At 37.4% G+C, this 21,097-nt stretch overlaps 1 protein-coding gene across 1 annotated transcript in view; it reads left to right on the forward strand.

The window, feature by feature from the left end:
- Positions 1-4,644: 4,644 nt before the first annotated feature.
- The window catches only part of arhgef3 (Rho guanine nucleotide exchange factor (GEF) 3), a 34,836-nt gene continuing 18,383 nt past the window's right edge, over positions 4,645-21,097 (forward strand). The window contains exons 1-2 of the mRNA XM_059330304.1: positions 4,645-4,974; positions 10,931-10,993. Of these exons, the coding sequence (XP_059186287.1) occupies positions 4,942-4,974; positions 10,931-10,993 (96 nt within the window). The 5' untranslated portion in view covers positions 4,645-4,941. The remainder of the gene's footprint in view (positions 4,975-10,930; positions 10,994-21,097) is intronic.

Consider the following 21,097-nt stretch of genomic DNA (forward strand, 5'->3'; position numbering starts at 1 on the left):
TCAGACCAGGAGGTTGCCGCCTGGTACGACCATTATTGGGGCCATTATTTACACTATTATCATCGTATTGTCTTGAAGAAGATTCTTTAAAGATGATTGAGACCATATTAATGTCATGATAATGTTTTCTGAGCTAATAAATCAAGTGAGAAGTTTTCTCATTTTGTATTGAAATGAATGGACCAAAAAGGAAAAAAGAAGTAAAGAAAAGTAGATAAGAAGCAAATAGTGCAAATATTTAAAAAAATCTAGGTATAAGTGAATCTTCACATAGTGAACACTTTATGTAATAACTGAGTTTCAGGAACAGCTGGTATAAATAATGGCTCTGCAATTGATTTCTCTCTGTCTGTATCATTTGTTCACTCCACTCTCACACACACACACACACACACACACACACACACACACACACACACACAGAGAAGAGGGTGTGTGTGATGATGTCATGTGTTGAGACTGACTGAGCTAGAGTTACAACATGCCTCGCTCCCATTGTCCGAAAGAAACACTTCTATAAATAAATCAACTTTCAGGTTGAATCGGTGAGACTGTTTATAGTTTACATGTACTGACTGACAGACGCCACCAGGGGGCGCTCTGGGCAAACATTTCATTACTCCAGCATGTGTGATCCTGTCAGCAACTCTGGTTTTTATTCTAGTGGGACTCGATTTTATTTGTGTCTTGTGTGTTTAGCGTAACAATTTTGGTCATTTTGTATCTTTTTTGGTAATTTTGTGTCTTTTTGTGTCTTTTTTGTGTCTTTTTTGGTAATTTTATCTTTTTGTTTTGTCTTTTTTAGTTTTTTTGTGTCTTCTGTTTTTTGTCATTTTTCTCCTCATTTGTTTCTTTTTTGGTAATTTTGTGTCTGTTTTTAGTCTTTTTAGTCATTTTGTGTCTTTTTTTTGGTCATTTTTCATCTTTTTTGGTCATTTTGTGTCTTTTTCTGGTCATTTTGTGTCTTTTTTAGTCATGTTGTGTCTTTTTTTTGGTCATTTTATGTCTTTTTTTGGTCATTTTGTGTCTTTTTTAGTCCTTTAGTCCAACATAAAATGTGATTTTGAATCTTTTTTTTACTTTAAAACACTATCATGCTCAATGAAGAATTGTAAATGTGTCAAATGTGACCAAAGGTGTCAAATCTACCATATAAGAGGGTTCCATCCAGTTCTATCATTTGATACTAAATCTATTTGAGCTTGTCTCCAGTTTTACTTGGTATATCATCATCAAAGTGAAACTGGCCTCATGGAGTTTACAGCCAGAACTTTAGAGGTAAATGTACAGTAGGGCTCCACGCTGCTTTGTTTTCTAGTCTGATGGAGGCAACAAGTCTGGATTATTTGGAGCTTCTGGAGACTCCACAGGGTTAAATTAAAATAACTGCACTGAGGGTTTCTGCTCTGATTTGTATTGTTTCTATATAATCTGATCTGATGTCTTTATGTTGTGTGCAGGTCGCTTCATGTTTAGTGGAAGTTTAGAGTTAAAGCTGATAATTTAATCTTCTGTTCTCTTCTTTTCTTCTTTCAGGTCGAAGCTGCAGAAGAAAACTTCCTCCTTCTCTCTTCTCTCTCCTGACAGCTGGTCTCTCAGAGGGGTAAGAACAATCTTCCCTGCTTTAATAGAACTTATCCTGTCAGAATAACAATAGTTTTTTAGGATGATATATTTTCCCAGACACTCTCATGATAAATTATAGTATCGTTGATGTGATTTTAGGACAATTTGATGCCACTGATATAACGATATTACAGCATAATAATCCAAGTTCATCCTTTACAACAACAATTATTTTTTTTAAATCTCAAGAATATTTAACATTGGAATTGAAATGTGGAAAAGAAATATTAAAATACCCTAGATAAATAAAACATGAATAATTAAACCACAATCAAAACAAATAAAATAGACTTTCAGGCTGTTAACAACAAAAAAAATGCACTGAGATCAATATTTATTTATTTTTTTAAGATATTTTTTGGCCATTTTCAGAGTGAAGGGAGGAGATAGAGGGGAAGACATATACAATCAATATTTTAAATTATATTATTTTATATTACAAATTAAATAAACAGCTGGAATTGCTGCGTGGGAAATATAGGTTTTTTTTGGCAATTTGTACTGCCTGTCAAACATTTACACAATATTTTAATCACAACACAAAAAAAAGTTTGTAAACAACGATATATCAAGTCCATTTTATATATTGAACGATGAGTCGATATAGTAATAATCGTGACAGGCCGAAATAGAAGTGCACACTTTATATTGCACAACAATCACCTATTGTCCAGAGTTGGACCTTCGTTAAGTCCCGCCCTAGAAGCCAGACTGACCAATCACAGTGCAGCATCAGTCCACTGTGACTGAGCTGCTCTGCCCCGTAGACTCTAGAGCAACAGTGTCAGATTTTCTTCATTTTCAGCAGGTTTTATGGATTTCTAATGATCCATAATGAGAGATTCTTGTTCCTCTGAGAGGTTGGAAGGAGATTCTTCTGATCAGAAACAAAGAGCTGCAGAGTGAAGCACGTCAAACATTAACAAGCACTTAAAGCCTGACTGGTACGACCTCATGTCTGGCTTATTTTAATACCCTTAAATATGACCAGCAGGAAATTATATAGCAGAAATAGCGCCCCCTACTGGCTGCAGGAGGTTTACATGTTCTCATATTAAAAGAGGCACTTTGTTTCTGTTTAGGCTCCAAAACTAGTTCTCAAAGGTGAGGTCAAAGAATAAATAACCCCTCACACAGCATCTGGACCATAGATAAAGGATCAAATAAATGATTCATACAGAAATTAGTTTTTTGTTTGTTTGTTTTTTATGCCAGAAAGGATAAGCAAATGATCACACTCTTGTTTTATTCATGTTTTATACATCATATTATCTCACCTGCTGTTAATCTGCTCATGTCTGGTTTCATCCTCTCATTGTTTCAACTGTGGTCAGATAAACATGTGGCTCTTTTTGCTCTTCTTCTTCTCCTTCTTCTCCTTCTCCTTCTTCTTCTGTCTTCTGTTTTTTGGTCATTTTGTCCCCTCATTTGTTTCTTTTTTGTCTCTTTTGGTCTTTTTGTGTCTTTTTGTAACTTTTTTAGTTATTTTGTGTCTTTTTTAGTTATTTTGTGTCTTCTGTTTTTTTGTTATTTTGTCTCCTCGTTTGTTTCTTTTTTTGGTCATTTTATGTCTTTGTTTTTTTGTCATTTTCTTCCTCCTCTCTCTCTCTCTGTCTCTTCTATGTCGTCTCACCTGTGGCACCTTTTGTTGTTAAAGCTCTGATTGTTTATTGAATGACAGTAACTTGTGTTTGTCTCAGTGAGCAGACAGAGTCGACAGCATGACGGTCACACAGTTCTCACTGTTCTCATGCTGTACAATTTTTGATATTTTTGCCTGTTATATTTGAATATTTCTGCATCCTGGGCTCTCTAAACACTCTGTGAGTTACATCTCAAACTAGAGACCTGGAGCATTCAGGGACCGTTCACTGAAAAATATAATTCTAAATTCCAAATTCTCTAAAATGTCAAATGTTGTTTAACCCTTAATAGGACACTCATTGAAATACTTGCAAATTCCAAATGTCAACCCTAGAGAATATTGGAGCATATTACATACAGTCAGAATGTGTAAAAAAAAAACATACTGACCCGGGGGAGGGGGGTAATATTTTGCTAAAAAAGTTTACTAGATTAAAGTGGCAAATCTACGAGAAAAAAATGTGCAGATTTATGAGATTTAAAGTGGTGAATCTGGGAGAAAAAAGTTGTTTTTTCCCACTTTAATCTAGTAAATCTGCAACTTTTTTCTTGCAGATTTGCCACTTTAATCTAGTAAATTTGCAATTTTTTTTCTCTAAATATTTCCCAGGTTTCTATTTGTATTCATACTTGGCCCTAATACGCCGTCATAGTCCAGTTCTCCTGGTACCAGTCACTGATGAATAACTCTGTTTGTACGACTGTTTCTTGCAGATATTTATTCTAAGGTCAAGGTGAATAAAGTTAATATTATTATATTATTATCATACTGAAAGGATATTGTCAGATAATCATCAGATTGTTGTTATCGGAAAATTAAAAACAATAATCAAGATTTTTTTGTTGCCCATATCGCCCTAATTACTTCTGATTAGTTAGTTTTATTACAGATTCAATACTTTAACAAGTTGACACACAGATGAATGTTCAGGTTCACAGCCTTCAGATGATGTTCACCACGTATCTGCTGCTCCTTCAATCCTCTGAGACTGTTGGTTCATGAGCATCGTGTGTCGTGTTTTGCAAAAAGAATTACAATCTGAGAAAAGTATTTAAAGTAACTAAAGTATACTTTGTGTGTGAACTAGCTGCGTTAGCGTCTAAACAAACTGTTGAACTTTATAAAAGTTTCTTGCTGCTGGTGTCTCCGTGTCTCCTGGAGATCCTAATTATAGACGACCGTTTCCCCCGACGACCGTCACGTCCTGTTTGTCCAATGGGAACACACACACACACACACACACACACACACACACACACACACACACACACACACACACACACACACACACACACACACAGACTCATTGTGAGGAGGTTCCTGTTCCTGAGGGTCTGTGGATCCACTCAGAGAGGAGGAGAACCTGAGGAGGGTTAGACCGTGACCGAGGAGGTGAAGAGACGAAGGAGTAAGAAAAGAGAAAAGGAGACAAACTGGAGGAGGAAGAGACGAAGAGGAGGAGAGAGGAGTTCAGAGCAGTAAAGGAGGAGAAATAAGAGAATAATAATGTGACTGTAGAGGAGGTGAAGGAGGTTCAGATCCAGAGGAGGAGAAACGTTGATGTGACTTTGGAGTAAAAGCAAAGTGAGCAGGAGGAGAAGAGGAGGAGAAGAGGAGGAGAGGAGAGATAACTGACTCTTGGAGAGTGTTTGAGGAGCAGGTCTGGTCTGATGATGGGCTGCTGTCTCTTTGTTTACTATCGGGTGAGTTTAAATCATTTAAAATCTCCCAGAATCCTTTTCAGTGGTCGATCTCATGAACTGAAGAACCGTCAGCTTCACTTTGTTACTTTGTGTTTTATTTGTGTAATGTGTTTTTTGCACATTTAGTATCGAATTCATACTCAAACAGTTTCAGGTGTGACTGATAAAGTTGCGTTCTGAAGCAAACAAACTGCAAAAAAACATGAAGCTGACCAAGTATTTTCTTCTTCTATCTATCAATAGTATCTTAATTATCTTGTTCTGAGTATAATTGACCTACTGACCATAGCTTTATGAGCTTATTTTAACAAAATGTGTCTTTTTGTAACTAAAATGAGTGAATAACCTCTTCACAGGGATTTCAGTCTTGACTAAAGCACTGAAAAAGACACAAAATGACAAAAAAAAGACACAAAATGACAAAAAAAGACACAAAATGACTGTAATAAAAGACAAAAAAAGACATAAAATGACTAAAAAGGACACAAAATTTTTATGCTCTAAAATCATGATTTATTTGACCTTTGACCCCAAAAACATAGTTCCTGTCTCTGGTTTTGCTGTAAAAGGTTCTAATAGTGATGATAAACAGAGAGCAGGAACTTTCAGCTTTTATATTTAGTTTTCAGTGAATAAACATTTTCAAATTGATTTTGTTATTTAGTGTATTTAAAGTGTTTAACAACTCTATTTAAAGATTTGTGTATTTTAGACTTAATATTATAAAGAAATGTTATATTTTTTATCTTATTATAATTTTATCTCTTTTTTTTTTACTTCATCACTATCTAGATAATAATTTAATCAAATTAATCTATAATTTCTATTATTTGTATGTATAAATTAGTATATATATCCAAAGCAGACGGTGGTAAGTGTAATTACTGCTTGGTTTTGAGTTTGTGGTTTTTATATCATTATTTCTCAGAAATAAAGCAAAATTAAAATCTAAAACTTTGTAACAAGATAAAACAGACATCAAGGAGTTCATTTTTAGTTATAACTCAATTTGACCTAAAATGTTTTTACTGCAGTTAGACTTTGTATAGGACAGAATAGGATTCATGATATTAGAGGGAATTATTTTTTTTTTTTGCATTATTATCTCATTTTCATTTATAAATATATGAAAATGATCATGGTGTGATTTTGTAGAATCTGATTGTTTCTGCAGCGCCACAATGCTTAATGCATGTTAGCACATAAATTAACTTTATTTATATCGTATCTTACTGGAATTTAAATATATTACATTCGTCTAAATTGCAATTTTGATACATTTTGATTAATTGTGCATCTCTCCTGTCATCACGCTGCAAACAACTTGAAATACTCACATTTATACATAAATACGCTACTTGAGTTAATTTCATATTTGCAATTTTGCAACTTTAAATACATTGATTATTGTTTTTTTTCATATAGAGAAAATCAAATATCACAATATTATTAATGAAATACCTCCATAGTGATATTTTACGGTTGACTAATTTTTAAAAAATAATTACACAATGAGATTTTTTTTCATAAATAATCATCATTAATGTTGTTATAATGAATGCTAGAACTCTCCTCCTCTCCTCCTCCTCCTCATCTCCTCTTCTCCTCTCCTCCTCCTTTCCTAGACCTCCTCCTCTCCTCCTCTCCACCTCCTCTTCTCCTCTCCACCTCCAAATATGTATTTGGAATATATAGACAACTGTATATATACAATTTTGAAACTTAAAGTACATTTTCTGATTCTTGTACTTTTACTTCAGTAAGTTTTGAATGCAGGATTTTTACTGCAGTGGAGTAATTTCACAGTGTGTATTAATACTTTTACTGCAGTAAAGAATCTGAATACTTCTTTCAAAAAAAATAACAAAACAAACCTCCTGGTCGAAGCCGACCTGACATGCTGGCTGGTGGTTTTAACAGGTTAAATAATCGTCTTTAAACTGTTTTTAATTTAATAAAAATGTCACAAAGGTTTGGCAAATTATTGCTTGATTCTGATTTATTTTCCTTTTTATAAACGCTTTGGGAATCTAATGAAGTTTTCCGACGACTCTGAGTGAGAACAGACTGATTTAGACTGTGATAAACCTTATTAAACTATTTAACAAAAAAACTAAAACTAAAAAAAACCACAGAAGGTTTTAAATGATTTAGTTTTGATGATTAAAATGTCACAGTGGGAGCTTCAGGTGTGATCTTTAACCCTTTAAGTCACCGTTATATTATTATTCCAGTTGTTTCAGTCAGTTGTCAGGTGGCTGTGGTGTTTAGAGGAAGGACCTTATATGGACGTGAGGAGCTGGCTCCTCCCTCCTCCCTTGTTTCCATAGCGACAGTGAGTTAAAGGTATAAAGTCTGCAGGTTATATAAGATCCTCCAACACACAATACTGGACAAACAGCAGCTTCCTGCTATTGTTACACTCTGAACTCACACACATCCTTCACCTCCTCATACACCTCCTTCACCTCCTCCTCTCCTCCTTCACCTCCTCCTCTCCTCCTTCACCTCCTCTTCTCCTCCTTCACCTCCTCCTACACCTCCTCCTCTCCTCATCTTCTACACCTCCTCCTTCACCTCCTCCAGCAGCTTCCTGCTATTGTTACACTCTGAACTCACACACATCCTTCACCTCCTCATACACCTCCTTCACCTCCTCCTCTCCTCCTTCACCTCCTCCTCTCCTCCTTCACCTCCTCCTCTCCTCCTTCACCTCCTCTTCTCCTCCTTCACCTCCTCCTACACCTCCTCCTCTCCTCATCTTCTACACCTCCTCCTTCACCTCCTCCAGCAGCTTCCTGCTATTGTTACACTCTGAACTGATACACATCCTACACCTCCTCCTCTTCTCCTCACCTCCTCCTACACCTCCTCATCTTCTACACCTCCTCCTTCACCTCCTCCTACACCTCCTACAACTCCTCCTCCTTCTCCTCCTCATCTCCTCCTCCTACACCTCCTCCTCCTACACCTCCTCCTACAACTCCTCCTCTCCTCATCTCCTCCATCTCCTCCTTCACCTCCTCCAGCAGCTTCCTGCTATTGTTACACTCTGCACTGATACACATCCTACACCTCCTCATCTCCTCCTACAGCAGTTTTCTGCGATTGTTAGACTACTGGACTGATCCCACCTCCTCCTCCTCCTCCTGCTACACCTCCTCCTCTCCTCCTTCTCCTGTTCCTCCTCCTTCTCCTTCTCCTCCTCCTCCTCCTCTCCTACACCTCCTCATCTCCTCTCCCCTTCCTCCTTTTTCCTCTACTTTCCTCCCCTCATTCCTACTTTCCTTCTCTCCTTCTCTCGCCTCCTGATGTTGAGTTGAACCTCCTCTTTTTCTTCATCCTTCTTTTTCTCTCTGATCCTTTCTCCTTTGTTCTCTCTCCTCTCCTCCTCCTGCTCCTTCGTTCCTCTCACCCCTCCCTATGTCCTCCCCTCACCAACTTTCACATCCTCCTGTCCTTGTCTCCTTTCCTCTCTCCTTCCTTTTCTCTCCTCCTTCATGTCTTCATGTCACCTTACAGCATCACATTAACTCCTCTCCTTCTCCTCCACCTCTCCCTTCTCTTCTCTCCTATCATTGCTTCCTCCTCTCCTCTCCTTCCCCATGTCTTTCCCTCAACACCTCCTCCACTTCTTTCCTCCTCTTCTCCTTGTCTCCTTTCCTCTCTCCTCCTCTGCCTCTCCCTCTCGTCTCCTTGTTTCGTCTCCTCTCATTTCCTCCTCTAATGTCTTGGAAACTCCCCTTTCTTCTTTCTTCTGTTTCCTCTCTCTCCTCCTCTCCTTCCCCTTCATTCTCCCTCCTCATCCTTTCCCTATGTCCTCCCCTCCTCTCCTTTTTCTTTTCTCCTCTTCCCATTTCTTCCTGTCACCAACCCCCCCCTCCTCCCCTCCTCCTCCTCCTCCTCCTCCTGCTCCTCCTCCTGCTCCTCCTGCTCCTCCTCCTCCTCTCCTGCTCCTCCTCCTGCTCCTCCTGCTCCTCCTCCTGCTCCTCCTGCTCCTCCTCCTGCTTCTGCTCCTCCTCCTGCACCTCCTCCTGTCCTCAGTGACCTGTAGTGTTCTTCCTGTTGTTCTGTTGTCGTGGCAGCAGCGTTCAGGAACCGTTCTGTTGTTCTCACGTCTCTTTAACACCTGCTCAGCTTCCCACCACATCAATGGCTGTTGGCCTGGCTGTTGCTATGGTTACCACAGAGTTTACCTGGCCACAGTTTGACTACATATACATATATACACACACACACACACATATATATACACATATATATATATATATATACATATATATAAAGGCCCCGGCAGAAGCACCAACATTTTCTGCTTCCTGAACAATCAGACAAAACCACTTGACTATTATTAAGATAGAAAGCGTAGCAGTATAACATAAATCATGGGAACCAAAATGGAAACCCTACAAATAATAATCCAACTCAATATATAGAGACAAAATCTCCCCTACCCAAAACAAAACATAACAATAAACCAAAAAGTGGCCTAAAAAGTAATGACACAGAACAGAAGAACAAGATGCAAATATAGAACCCCAAAGGAAGAAGTCCAGTCATTATACAACAAAAAAGTCTTCATCACAGAAAGAACCTGGTCTCACAGGAATCCGTGAAATAGCCACGGAATCACTCAAATTTCCGTGAAACTGACACGGATTTGGCTACAATGCAAGTTAATGACAGTCATATCCCGTGGCTATTCCATGGATATTTGTTCCTATTGGTTTGTTCCAAGTCACGTGACTTTCAAGGTCCCGGTGGTCAGAACAAAAAACATGGCGGACAGTTCTCTCATTTTTAGTGAAAAAATCAATATTTTGACTTAGTTTCTGCATAAAAATGGATTTTGATCACATTTCTAGCGAGAAATATATGTTTTATTTTCTAAATATTCACTCAGTGAATGTACATAATCACTTTGTATGTTGGAATAGCCACGGGATATGACTGTCATTAACTTGCATTGTAGCCAAATCCGTGTCAGTTTCACGGAAATTTGAGTGATTCCGTGGCTATTCCACGGATTCCTGTGAGACCAAAGATGACCACCGTCTCGTTACTGATTATAAATAATGTAAATAAATCAGGTTTGTAGTATGCCCATCAGGTTAATTGACACAGTGTCAGTATACATAAGCATAGAGTTAATAAGTTTACATAAATGTTGGTGAGTGAAAAGTGTTATTTTCTCTCTTGAAGTCCCAGAATGAAGCAGAGAAAAGTCGACTTATCAAGCTTTCCTAATATTGTTCACAGCATACAACCTCAAAATATTGTTGTAATTGTTGTTGTTTATTGTATTTATTTATTTTTTGCACTACCTCAGACCTGAAGCTTGTTATCATAGTTGCAGTTTCTTTTTGCACAACTGTTTTTATTATAAATATTTAACCTGTGGTTCTGTTCATTTTTACATGTTGCATTTTTCTTGTTAATAAAAATATTTCTGTTAAATTTTGGGGTCTTTGTTTTTATCCTGGTGGTATCGCAAATGGTATCGAGTATCGAATATTTTCCTGAGTATCGGTATCGAGTTGAACATTTTAGTATGGTGACAACCCTAATGAGTAGTGTTACAATTTATGAAACTGGAAATATAATAGATTTTGTTGCTGAAAACATCCATAAAAGCAGACAGTTTTCACCCCGTGGCTCATTAATAATATCCTTTATGGACAGATGCAAAGATTAAGGCGTATATGTGATTCTGATCAAGACTTTGACCCCTCTGGTTTCATTCTCCCTGAGCCAGAATCATCAAAGTTAGAAGAAAAACAGGCTTGAAATATTTCACTCTATGTGTAATGAATCTATATAATGTCTGAGTTTCACTTTCTGGAATGATTGACCATAAATATTTACCTTTTTCATGATATTCTGATGTTTTTAGCTGTCCCTGTATCAACCAGCCTCCTGTTCTCTGTCTAACATGTTTCCTGTGTTTGTGTTGCAGAAGAAGAGGAAGCAGGCCTCCAGAGATGCAGACTCCCTCAGCCTCTGCAGTCTGGACATCAACGTGAGTTCACCTCCTACAAACTAAACCAAACTAAACTAAACCAAACTAAACTAAACTAAACTAAACTAAACTAAACTAAACCAAACTAAACCAAACTAAACTAAACTAAACTAAACTAAACTAAACCACACCACACTAAACCAAACCAAACCAAACCAAACCAAACTAAACTAAACTAAACTAAACTAAACTAAACTAAATCCTCAGGTTAGCTCCACCACCTCTCCTCATTATATTGGAGACACTGGCGTAACAGTTTATTTTGGTCGGTCTGAAGATCATCTTTTTGTATTTTTTGGTTTCTGTCATATTTTTGTCTGCTGTGTTATTTATTTATTTGTATTGTTCCTGTTTTTAATATCTGTCTCCTATGGACCCTGAGTCTTGAATAAAAATTTGATTGATTGATTAAACTAAACTGAACTAAACTAAACCAAACTAAACTAAACTAAACTAAACCAAACTAAACTGAACTAAACTAAACGTTGTGTTGTGGCTCAGTGTGTCAAAAGGTTTAGAAGCAGGAGACGCAGCAACAACAAACCTTAGACACCAAGTTTGACCACGACGTTCTCCAGTTATTCAATTTCTCAAAGTGAGACTTTTTTTTTGTGGCCATGACTCCGCCCCCTTTAACGTACGATGACGTACCTTATACCAATCGATGCGTATTGATGAGACGAAAAAGGAGCAATAGTCTGTGGGACACTCCTATCAAAAGTTAGCAGATTGGAGGGACTGTTGAAGCTACTGGATCTTTTACACATTTACATGTTTATTAAATGAATTATTTTAAAACTAATTTTAAAATCTTTCTTTTTCACTTGTGCACCGTTGGTACAATGGTACAATGTTGCTACGGGCAACAAACCCCAAAAAACTTCCACAAAAAAAAATTTGTAAAATGTATTCATATTATGTTTATTTAGTCTATCTTAAGACAAAAAAACGCTCCAAACATTTTTTTCCTAACTTGCATCATAATGCGTACCATGGGTCAGGGATGGGCAACAGGAGGCCCGCGGGCCACATACAGCCCTCAGCCTCACTTGAAGTGGCCCTCAGTATAAATACATGCATTTGAGCATGAAATCTTCAAAGTGCAGTGTTAAAATGCACAAAATTATTTCTTGTATTAATGTTGGTCTGCTGTTGTTGCACTGAAAAAAAATAAATCACAGTAAGTGGTTATTTTTTATTAGTTTCAAACCTTTTGTATTCCTATTTATACTGTTAAACATGCATTTGAGCATGAAATATGTTAAGTTACTGCACTGTAAACATATTTAAAAAAGCAGTTTCATCATATCTGGTTAGTGATGCTCCTATATGTGGCCCTGTGGTAGTGAACATGAAACATTGTGGCCCCCTGCAGCATTTAAGTTGCCCATCCCTGCTATACAGGGTTAAATTATTTTTCAGTCACTTGGTAACGTTTAGATCTGTAAAGTGTCACCAGGCGGCTGACAGCATCATATTTACTGTATTTATTGTATTTATTCATAGACTGAGCAGTAACTCTGTCTCTGTTATCTTCAGCTCTGACTGGATTATTGTATGTTGGGCCCCTCGGGGCCCTCGACCCTCGTGTTGGGCCCCTCCTCCTGTTCTTGTCAGTATTTTTAGCGTTCTGCCAGCAGCTCGCTCCTTCCCGGGCGTTTCCCTCCAACACAGGATGTTAATATCTAATATCTGATATCTAATATCTACCTCAGAGAGAACAACAGTCATCAGTCTGACGGAGCAGAGACATAAACTCTATAATAATAATAAACTATAATAATAAACTATAATAATAAACTATTGTTTCTGAGCTCAGAAAACTGACTCACAGGTAGCAGACTGTTACCTGGAGACTGACTCAGAGGTCAGAGGTCGAGATTTTTATAGATTTTATATCAACGTATTCTCTTCTGGAGCAGCTTTGTCTCCGTCTGGACTAAAGATGAATCACAATCAAAGTTTTATTATATTTATTTTATTGTATTTTACTTTTCTATTTTTTTTAAAAAAAAAATAGTTTTTATAATAATAAATATAAGAATATTTATTATTTTTTAATACTATTACACATTTTTTTCTCTTTAAATACAACTTTTATCATATTTTAGCTTCTGTTTCAGCAATTTCTTTCTTTTTCTTTAATGATCTTAAATGTTTTTCTGCCCTTTGTTGTTTCATGTCTTGTGTAAAACACAATGAATGTGAAATGTGCTCTATAAATACACTTACCTGGTCAGATGAGAACATTAATTAAAAAAGACACAAAATTACTAAAAAAAAGACACAAAATGACAGAAAAAAAACTAAATTACTTAAAAAAGACACAAAATGACTGAAAAAAACACTAAATTACCTAAAAAGACACAAAATTACTAAAAGAAGACACAAAATAATTAAAAAAGACACAAAATTATTAAAAAAAGACGCAAAATGATCAAAAAAAGACACAAAATGATCAAAAAAAGACACAAATTATAAAAAAAATACACAAAATTACTAAAAAAGACACAAAATTATTAAAAAACAGTAATTAAAGGGACCTTCCACACACAATACGGTAAAGTGCCATTCATATAAAACTCACATTAAACTTTCATATCAAGAACGCCACAAAATATCATCACGAGGGCCACAATTGGCCCGCGGACCGTGAGTTTGAGACCCCTGCTTTAAACACTTTGAGAGAAAATTCAACATATTATCGACTATCCAGCTCAGAAAATGAACATCGGAGCAGCTCGTGAACGCAGCGTGTTCTCCTCTGGTGATCTAGTTCATCAGACTGTAAACAGGATCAGAGTTCTCTGTAGAATCTGTAGAACATCACATCATTTATAGTAATTATAAGAACCTACAGGAGCTGTAAAACAATAGAAGAACAGTAACATGATCGTGTAACTTACTGGTAAAAAAAAAAACCTTCAGGATCAATGAAAACATCAACAATGTAAATAAGATTTAGCATCTTAACATTAAATAAGAGAATCAGATCAGATCTGAGACGTTTGAGGTGTAAATAATGAATAAAACGGTTAAAGGAGTCAGAAGTGTCATTTAATAACTGTGTCTCTTTTATTGTGGCGGTTCCTGTTTGGCTCCAGAGAGATTATAGACGTTTTCTCTGGTTAATTAATATCTGTGAGGCCTTCAGGGTCTCAGGGTGAATTATCAGATATCGATGAGAGCCGACAGCAGCGACCAGTGAACTGTGACATGTTTTCTTCTTCTGCTGTCTGTGGCTTCCAACAGCACGGCCTTCACAATATAAGCAGGTTATTTTATTTTATCAGAGTGTTTTAAAGTCAAGTGATGTGATTTTAAGAAGGAAAATGTTCTTTCTTCTGCTAACAAGGTCAGAATTAGGACTTATTGTGTCACTATTACAATATATTCATAATTAGGAGCTACAAAAAATGTCTTTGTAAATAGGAAGTCGTGCATCTTGAGTCTTTATAATCCAGTTGGTGAAGTTGTTTTCTCTCCTCTGTCTTTCTCTGGAGACCAAGTTTAGGGTTTTCAGTATTTCTTTCCTTTTTTCTGCAATATTTACATAATAAAGCACCAATACAAAGTGCATTTTATGAATGTCTCAGATTCAGTTTTATTGCAGAACTCGAAGGTTTGCTTGTGACTTTAATCCTCGTCTACCTTCATATTTAACTCATAAAGTTATGCAAGAAAAACTTCTGTTCTGTGGTGCAGAAGAAGGCAAGGCAAGGCCAGTTTATGTGTATAGCACAATTCAACACAAGGTAATTCAAAGTGCTTTACATACACATTAAAAACAGCAAGACATAATTGAAAACAGTAAAAACAGTCAATTAAAACAGGGAAATAGAAATAAAAATATAAATAGGATAAAATAAGATACAGCAGGATAAAAAAAATAAAAAAAAACTTATTATTTATCAAATATAATAAATAAAATCTAAATCTACCCTGTGATAAAAACTGATCATGAGAACGCGACAAATCTAGCAACTTTTCTGGTGTTATTGGAGACTTTTGGGGACTCGTTCCTTCTCTTAACGAGTAGCAGGCGCCATCCCAAAGCACTCACAAGCGGCCCAGTCCTCCTGCAGCAGTCTCTCCCAGCTGCAGTCACAGCAGGGGATGTTAACCCCTCAGCGTCCAGTCTGAAGATGAGTCATGCATGCTCTCACTAGAGGAAAAAGTAGCTAATGGAAAGGCTCCTAATGAATGTGTTCAGAGCTGGTTTTCTGCAGATCCTGGTTCTAACGGAGGTTGTTTGTGTTCCTGTTACCTTTCTATCATCTTAAACCATTCTCCTCTCACCTCTGGCATCTACAACATCAAGGCTCTCTGGATATTTTCTCTGTTTCTGATCGTTCTCTGTGAACTCTAGAGATGTTTGTTAGATCAGCAGCTTGTGAAACACTCAGACCAACAGCCACGCCACCTTCAGAGTCACTAAAATCTCCTTTCTTCCTCATTCTGATGCTCGTTTTGAACTTCAGCAGCTCGTCTTCATCATGTCTACATGTCGAAATGCGTTGAGTTGCTGCCATGTGATTGGCTGGTTAGATATTTGTGAACAGGTGTACCTAATAAAGTGGCAGGTGAATGTAGGTCATGATAATAATAGTTAAGGTGTGGCTCTGAGAACCAGTTAGAAGAATCAGCTCCAGGCCGACTCCGCAGAGATCTCCTGCAGTGTTTAGTTAAATATCTCTTCAGTGAGTTTAACACGTTGTAAACACATCCGTCATATTCTGCCACGCCTCGGCTGGGTTTAATGTTTAATGTTTAACAGTTCACATGTTCTCTCTTGGTCACAAAATGACCAAAAAAAGACAAAAAAAATTACAAACAAAAAAGACACGAAATGACAACGAAAGACACAAAATGACTGAAAAAATACACAAAATGACAAAAAAGACGCAAAATTACTAAAAGAAAAGGACACAAAATGACAGGAAAAAACTAAATTACTTAAAAAAGACACAAAATTACTAAAAAAAGACACAAAATGACTGAAAAAACACTAAATTACTTAAAAAAGACACAAAATTACCAAAAAGACACCAAAATCCTAAAAAAAAGACACAAAATAACAGAAAAAAAGACACAAAATGACAAACAAAGAAACAAAATGACATAAAAAAATTTTAATTACTTAAAAAAGACAAAAAAAAGACACAAAATTACTAAAAAAAGACACAAAATGACTTAAAAAAGACACAAAATGACAAAAAAAGACACAAAATGACACAAAATTACTAAAAAAAGACACAAAATGACCAAAAACACCCCATCATAAATGTGTTCTGTGTGGTTCACTTGGTCTGTATATATATATAGATATATCCCCCATAACTTTCCTTTATGGATCACTGATCTGGGTTGTTATGGGTTAATACGCTGTAAAAACACACCCGTCATACTCTGCCACGCCTCGGCTGGGTTCAATGTTTAATGTATGGGCATGAAGTGGTGTGTCACGGTTCAGAAGAAGTGAGGCGGCTGGTCTGAGTCACATCAGACTGAAGGAGTTTCCCTCTCTGGGCGTTGAGTCGTATCCACGGATACAATGGAGCCACGAGGGGCCGAGGTCAGAGGTCAGGGTCACAGCCTTCAAAGGAAAACAATGGGACACTTCTAAATATTACTCTGTGATCAATGTTCACAGCTGACCCAGGATGTGTGTCTGTGTGTTGTCTCATAAAGGGAAATTACACGACTTAACTTCCCCTAATCTTAACTATTGTTTTCTCTTTAAAATGTCAGAAAATGATAAAAATATCTATTTTATTACCCCGTTGCCCGAGGTGACGTCTTCATCTATTGTTTTGTCCGATCAACCGTCCAAAACCAATAGATTTTCACTTTATTTGTCCTTTTATTTGTCCTTTTTTAGCCTCATTTCAATTAATGCAGCTGATAAAATGATAATATAATTTTATAATGCACAGAAGTACAGCCTTTAAAGAGCAATGAGCTTTTAATTATTAAGAATAATCACACATGAACGTGAAAAATATTAAAATCCATCCATCCATTCTTATCCGGGGCCGGGTCGCGGGGGCAACAGGCTAAACAGGGCCTTCCAGACGCGTTGGAACATAGATGGATCGGTAAATTGAGAGCTTTGCCTTCCGGCTCAACGCTGCACCAAACCACCTCCATCTCACGCTCCGTTCTCCCCTCACTGCTGAACAAGACCCCGAGATACTTGAACTCCTTCTCTTGAAGCAGTACCTCTCTCCACCCAGAGGGGGCAGTCCACCGTTTTCACCCAGAGAACCATGGCCTCAGACTTGGAGGTGCTAACTCTAATCCCAACCGATTCGCACTCAGCTGCAAACCGCCCCAACGAGTGCTGGAGGTCCCGGTCTGATGAAGCCAAAAGAACCACATCATCTGCATAAAAGTGGAGATGTAATTCTAAGGTCACCAAACCGGATCCCTTCCTCCCCCGGCAGCTCCTTGAGATCCTGTCCATGAAGACCACGAACAGAATCGGAGACAAGGGGCAACCCTGGCGGAGGCCAACACCCACCGGGAACGTGTTTGACGTTGTGCCGAGTATGCGGACACAGCTCTCACTTTGGTTATATAGGGACCGGATAGCTCGTAGCAACGAGCCCGGTGCCCCGTATACCCGCAGTACCCCCCACAAGACTCCCCGAGGGACACGGTCATAAGCCTTCTCCAAGTCCACAATGTAGACTGGATGAGCAAACTCCCATGACCCCTCCAGGAGTCTCGGAGGGTAAAGAGCTGGTCCGTTGTTCCACGGCCAGGACGGAAGACGCATTGTTCCTCCTGAATCTGAGGTTCCACAATCGGCCAGAGCCCCCTTTTAAAATATCCTCAATAAATAAAAGAACAGAGCAGAAATGATGTTTTATTTCTGTTCATTGGTCGTATAATAGGCTACACGGTGGTTAGTGGTTAGCACTCACGCCTCACAGCAAGAGGGTCACCGGTTCAGCGTGGGTTCTCACCGGGTTCTCCAGCTTCCTCTCCCAGTCCAAAAACATGCACTTAGGTTTAATTGGTGACTCTAAATTGCCCGTAGGAGTGAATGAGAGCGTGGTTGTCTGTCTCTATGTGTCAGTCCTGTGATAGTCTGGCGAATTAAATACTATGAACTAGTACGGGCATTATGCTGTTCATTAGCCGCGAGCTAACATGAGCTAACAATTAAAGTTGTTTTAATCAGAAAAAGCTACTTACTCCCTGTCGCTAAACACATGCAGCTTTCAAAATAAGAGCGCAGTGTGTTAAGAGAATCCACCACAGAATTTACTGTAAAAATAAGATGCCTTAAATAAAACATGCAAGAACCTTTATTCTCCTTTACAAAATTTCATTAAAACATGCCCCCGGAACCCCTAAATGGTTATTTTTATTATTTGCTCATACTCAAGAGTCAAGAGTACATTTTTTGTATTTGGCAACTGTTGAGATTTGCTCTTCAAACTACAAAATAATCATATTTTCTATATCTTTTCAAGTATTTCCTAATATCGTCAAGAATATCGTTATCGCAAAAATAGCCTGAAATATCGTGATATTCTTTTAGAGGATATCAGACACACTGATCCTGATCACGTCCAGATATCACACCAGTAGTCCAGACTGTAACTATGGTGACAGGATGAACCGTTACCATGTTTTAAACCAAACCTGAACAAACATCTTTATTCTAAAACGTCTGTGTGACTGTAAACAGTGAAACACGTTTACACACAAACAGCCAGAGTAAATAAACGAGGACAGATCTTTGTCTGCCTGCAGGCGACTCTCTCTGTCTGTCTTTATTAATTACAGTCACATTGATTATTGATGAGCTGATCCATCGTGTCCCAGCAGCACCAGTAACACCAGTAACACCAGTAGCAGCTCCAACTGCTGACTACAGATACTCACTGTGAGGTTTTAGTACCATGCCTCAGTTTTCCTCTAAGTTTCTGCTTTATTCATGACATTTTACAGGGAAATACAGTTCATTATGTGTCTATTTTACCTCATTTTACAGAGAAATATTGTGAATTTTACATCCATTTTATTGCATTTCTAGAGAAATATGGTACTTTTCCGTCTATATTTAACAGGCAGATATTGTACTTTTTTTGTCTACCTCATTTTACCGGGAGATATTGTAGTTTTTACATTTATTTTATTGCATTTATAGAGATATATGGTACCATACTGTCTACATTTAACAGTCATTTTTTAAATTTATTTTCCTTTTTTTTTCTACTTTCCCACATTTTACAGAAATACAGTTAATTAGGTGTCTATTTTATCTCATTGTATAGTGAGGTTTTGGACTTTTTATGTCTACCTCATTTTACCGGTACATACTGTAGTTTTTACATCTATTTTATTGCATATCTAGATAAATATGGTACTTCTTCTAGCAAATTCATTTTGTCTACTTCTGAAACTAAGGATAAATATGGTACTTTACCGTCTACAATTAATTATGTGTCTATTTTACCTCATTTTACAGAGAAATATTGTAGTTTGTACATCTATTTTATTGAGAAATATGGTACTTTACTTTGGTAAAATCCTTAAAAACTCACTCAAGAAAATAAAATCCCCTAAAAACGCTGCTCACTGTGTTATTTTTAATCAGAGAAACAGCAGGAAACAGTGGATTGGTCAGCGGTGGAGTTGTGTGACTGAATGTTAGTAAAAACTAAAAGGTATTACTGCAGGGTGGGAACACTCAGAGGAAGAAAAACCACCAGGATTTATTACTGGATTCTTTCATTGTTGGTTTTTCTTAAGAGAAAATATTATATAATATCTGATTCTTGTCTTTATTGTTAAAGGCTGAGAGTATACATTAAAATATAGAAGCAAGAGGAGAAAGGAAGGAAGGAAGGAAGTGAAGTGAACAAGTGAGTCAGAGAGAGAGAGAGAGGATTATTATTCTCAGAGTGGGAGGAGAGAGAGAATAAACAGGAGTTAGAGCCAGAAGCTTCATCAGACACAGAGCTGGAACAAACCAACAGGACCTTTATTATATTTATATTAATGTCCTGAAGACGCTTCAGAGGACACACAGCAGCAGATGTTTCTCTCTACAGTCTTTGTGGATATTTAAAGAACTTTTGCTGGATTTCTGGAAACAAATTTGCTCCTGGAGCCTTAAAGGTTGATGAATATCAGACATATTCTGGAGCCAAAAGTCTCTCTAGACTCTTGTGGATTCAGTATCTCTAGTGTCTGACCACCATGTTGTCTCTCCTGGAAGCTCTGCTGGTTTCTCTGGACCCCTAAAACCAGTACCAGACTCTTTCCAGACTCTCTGCTGGAGTTAAGCTCTTTGTACCATTGTAAACGTCTCCTGAAGAGTCTCAGCTGGAACCAAACTCTTCCAGGACCCTTTTAAAAAAGAAAAAAGAAAAGAGTCCTGGTGTTCTGGGAGCTCCAGGACCAGGACTAGTCTGGAGGGGTCCAGTATGGTGGGGCCGAGCCCCCTCTGCCTGCTGGTTCACCGGTTAAAGTCTGGACTCTCTGTGGAGTTTGTCAAAGGGATCAACAACAACAACAACAACCAGATGGGCAAACAGGTGGAGGTAAGACAGATCCTCCAGAAACTACAGACGGAGTAAATATAGCTGCTGTCCTCAGCTCTCATCAGTTAAAAGCTATGAATTAAAGCTTAAATAAAGAATAAATAAAATTAAATAGCTATCTTACATCATTTCTAAATCAGCCCAAGCATGTTTATAATTTTAAGATAATATAAGATATTCCTTAATTAGTCCCACAACAGCATCAATTAACCCTCCTCTTATGTTGTGGGTCAAATTGACCCATTTCAATTTCAGTTTTTAAAAAAATAGTTAAAAGTATTTTTCCATAAAAAGATTTTTTTTTTAAATATGAAGTAAAAATTTTAAAATAATCAATGTCATGTAAAACTATTGTATCTTATATGTAGGTCTTCCCAAAGGTTTAACATGCATTTTTTTCTGAAAAACGAGTGAATTCTCCTCATTGAACCTGATCTGTGAGAACTAAAGAACACTATGGCACTAAATATTGATTGAAATGGTTAGCAATGGAGTTATTAATAAATATAAACAATGTTTATTGGGATTTTTTAGTTTCTGA

This window comes from Centropristis striata, chromosome 3 (genome assembly GCF_030273125.1).
Source record: "Centropristis striata isolate RG_2023a ecotype Rhode Island chromosome 3, C.striata_1.0, whole genome shotgun sequence".
NCBI classification, from domain to species: Eukaryota; Metazoa; Chordata; class Actinopteri; order Perciformes; family Serranidae; genus Centropristis; species Centropristis striata.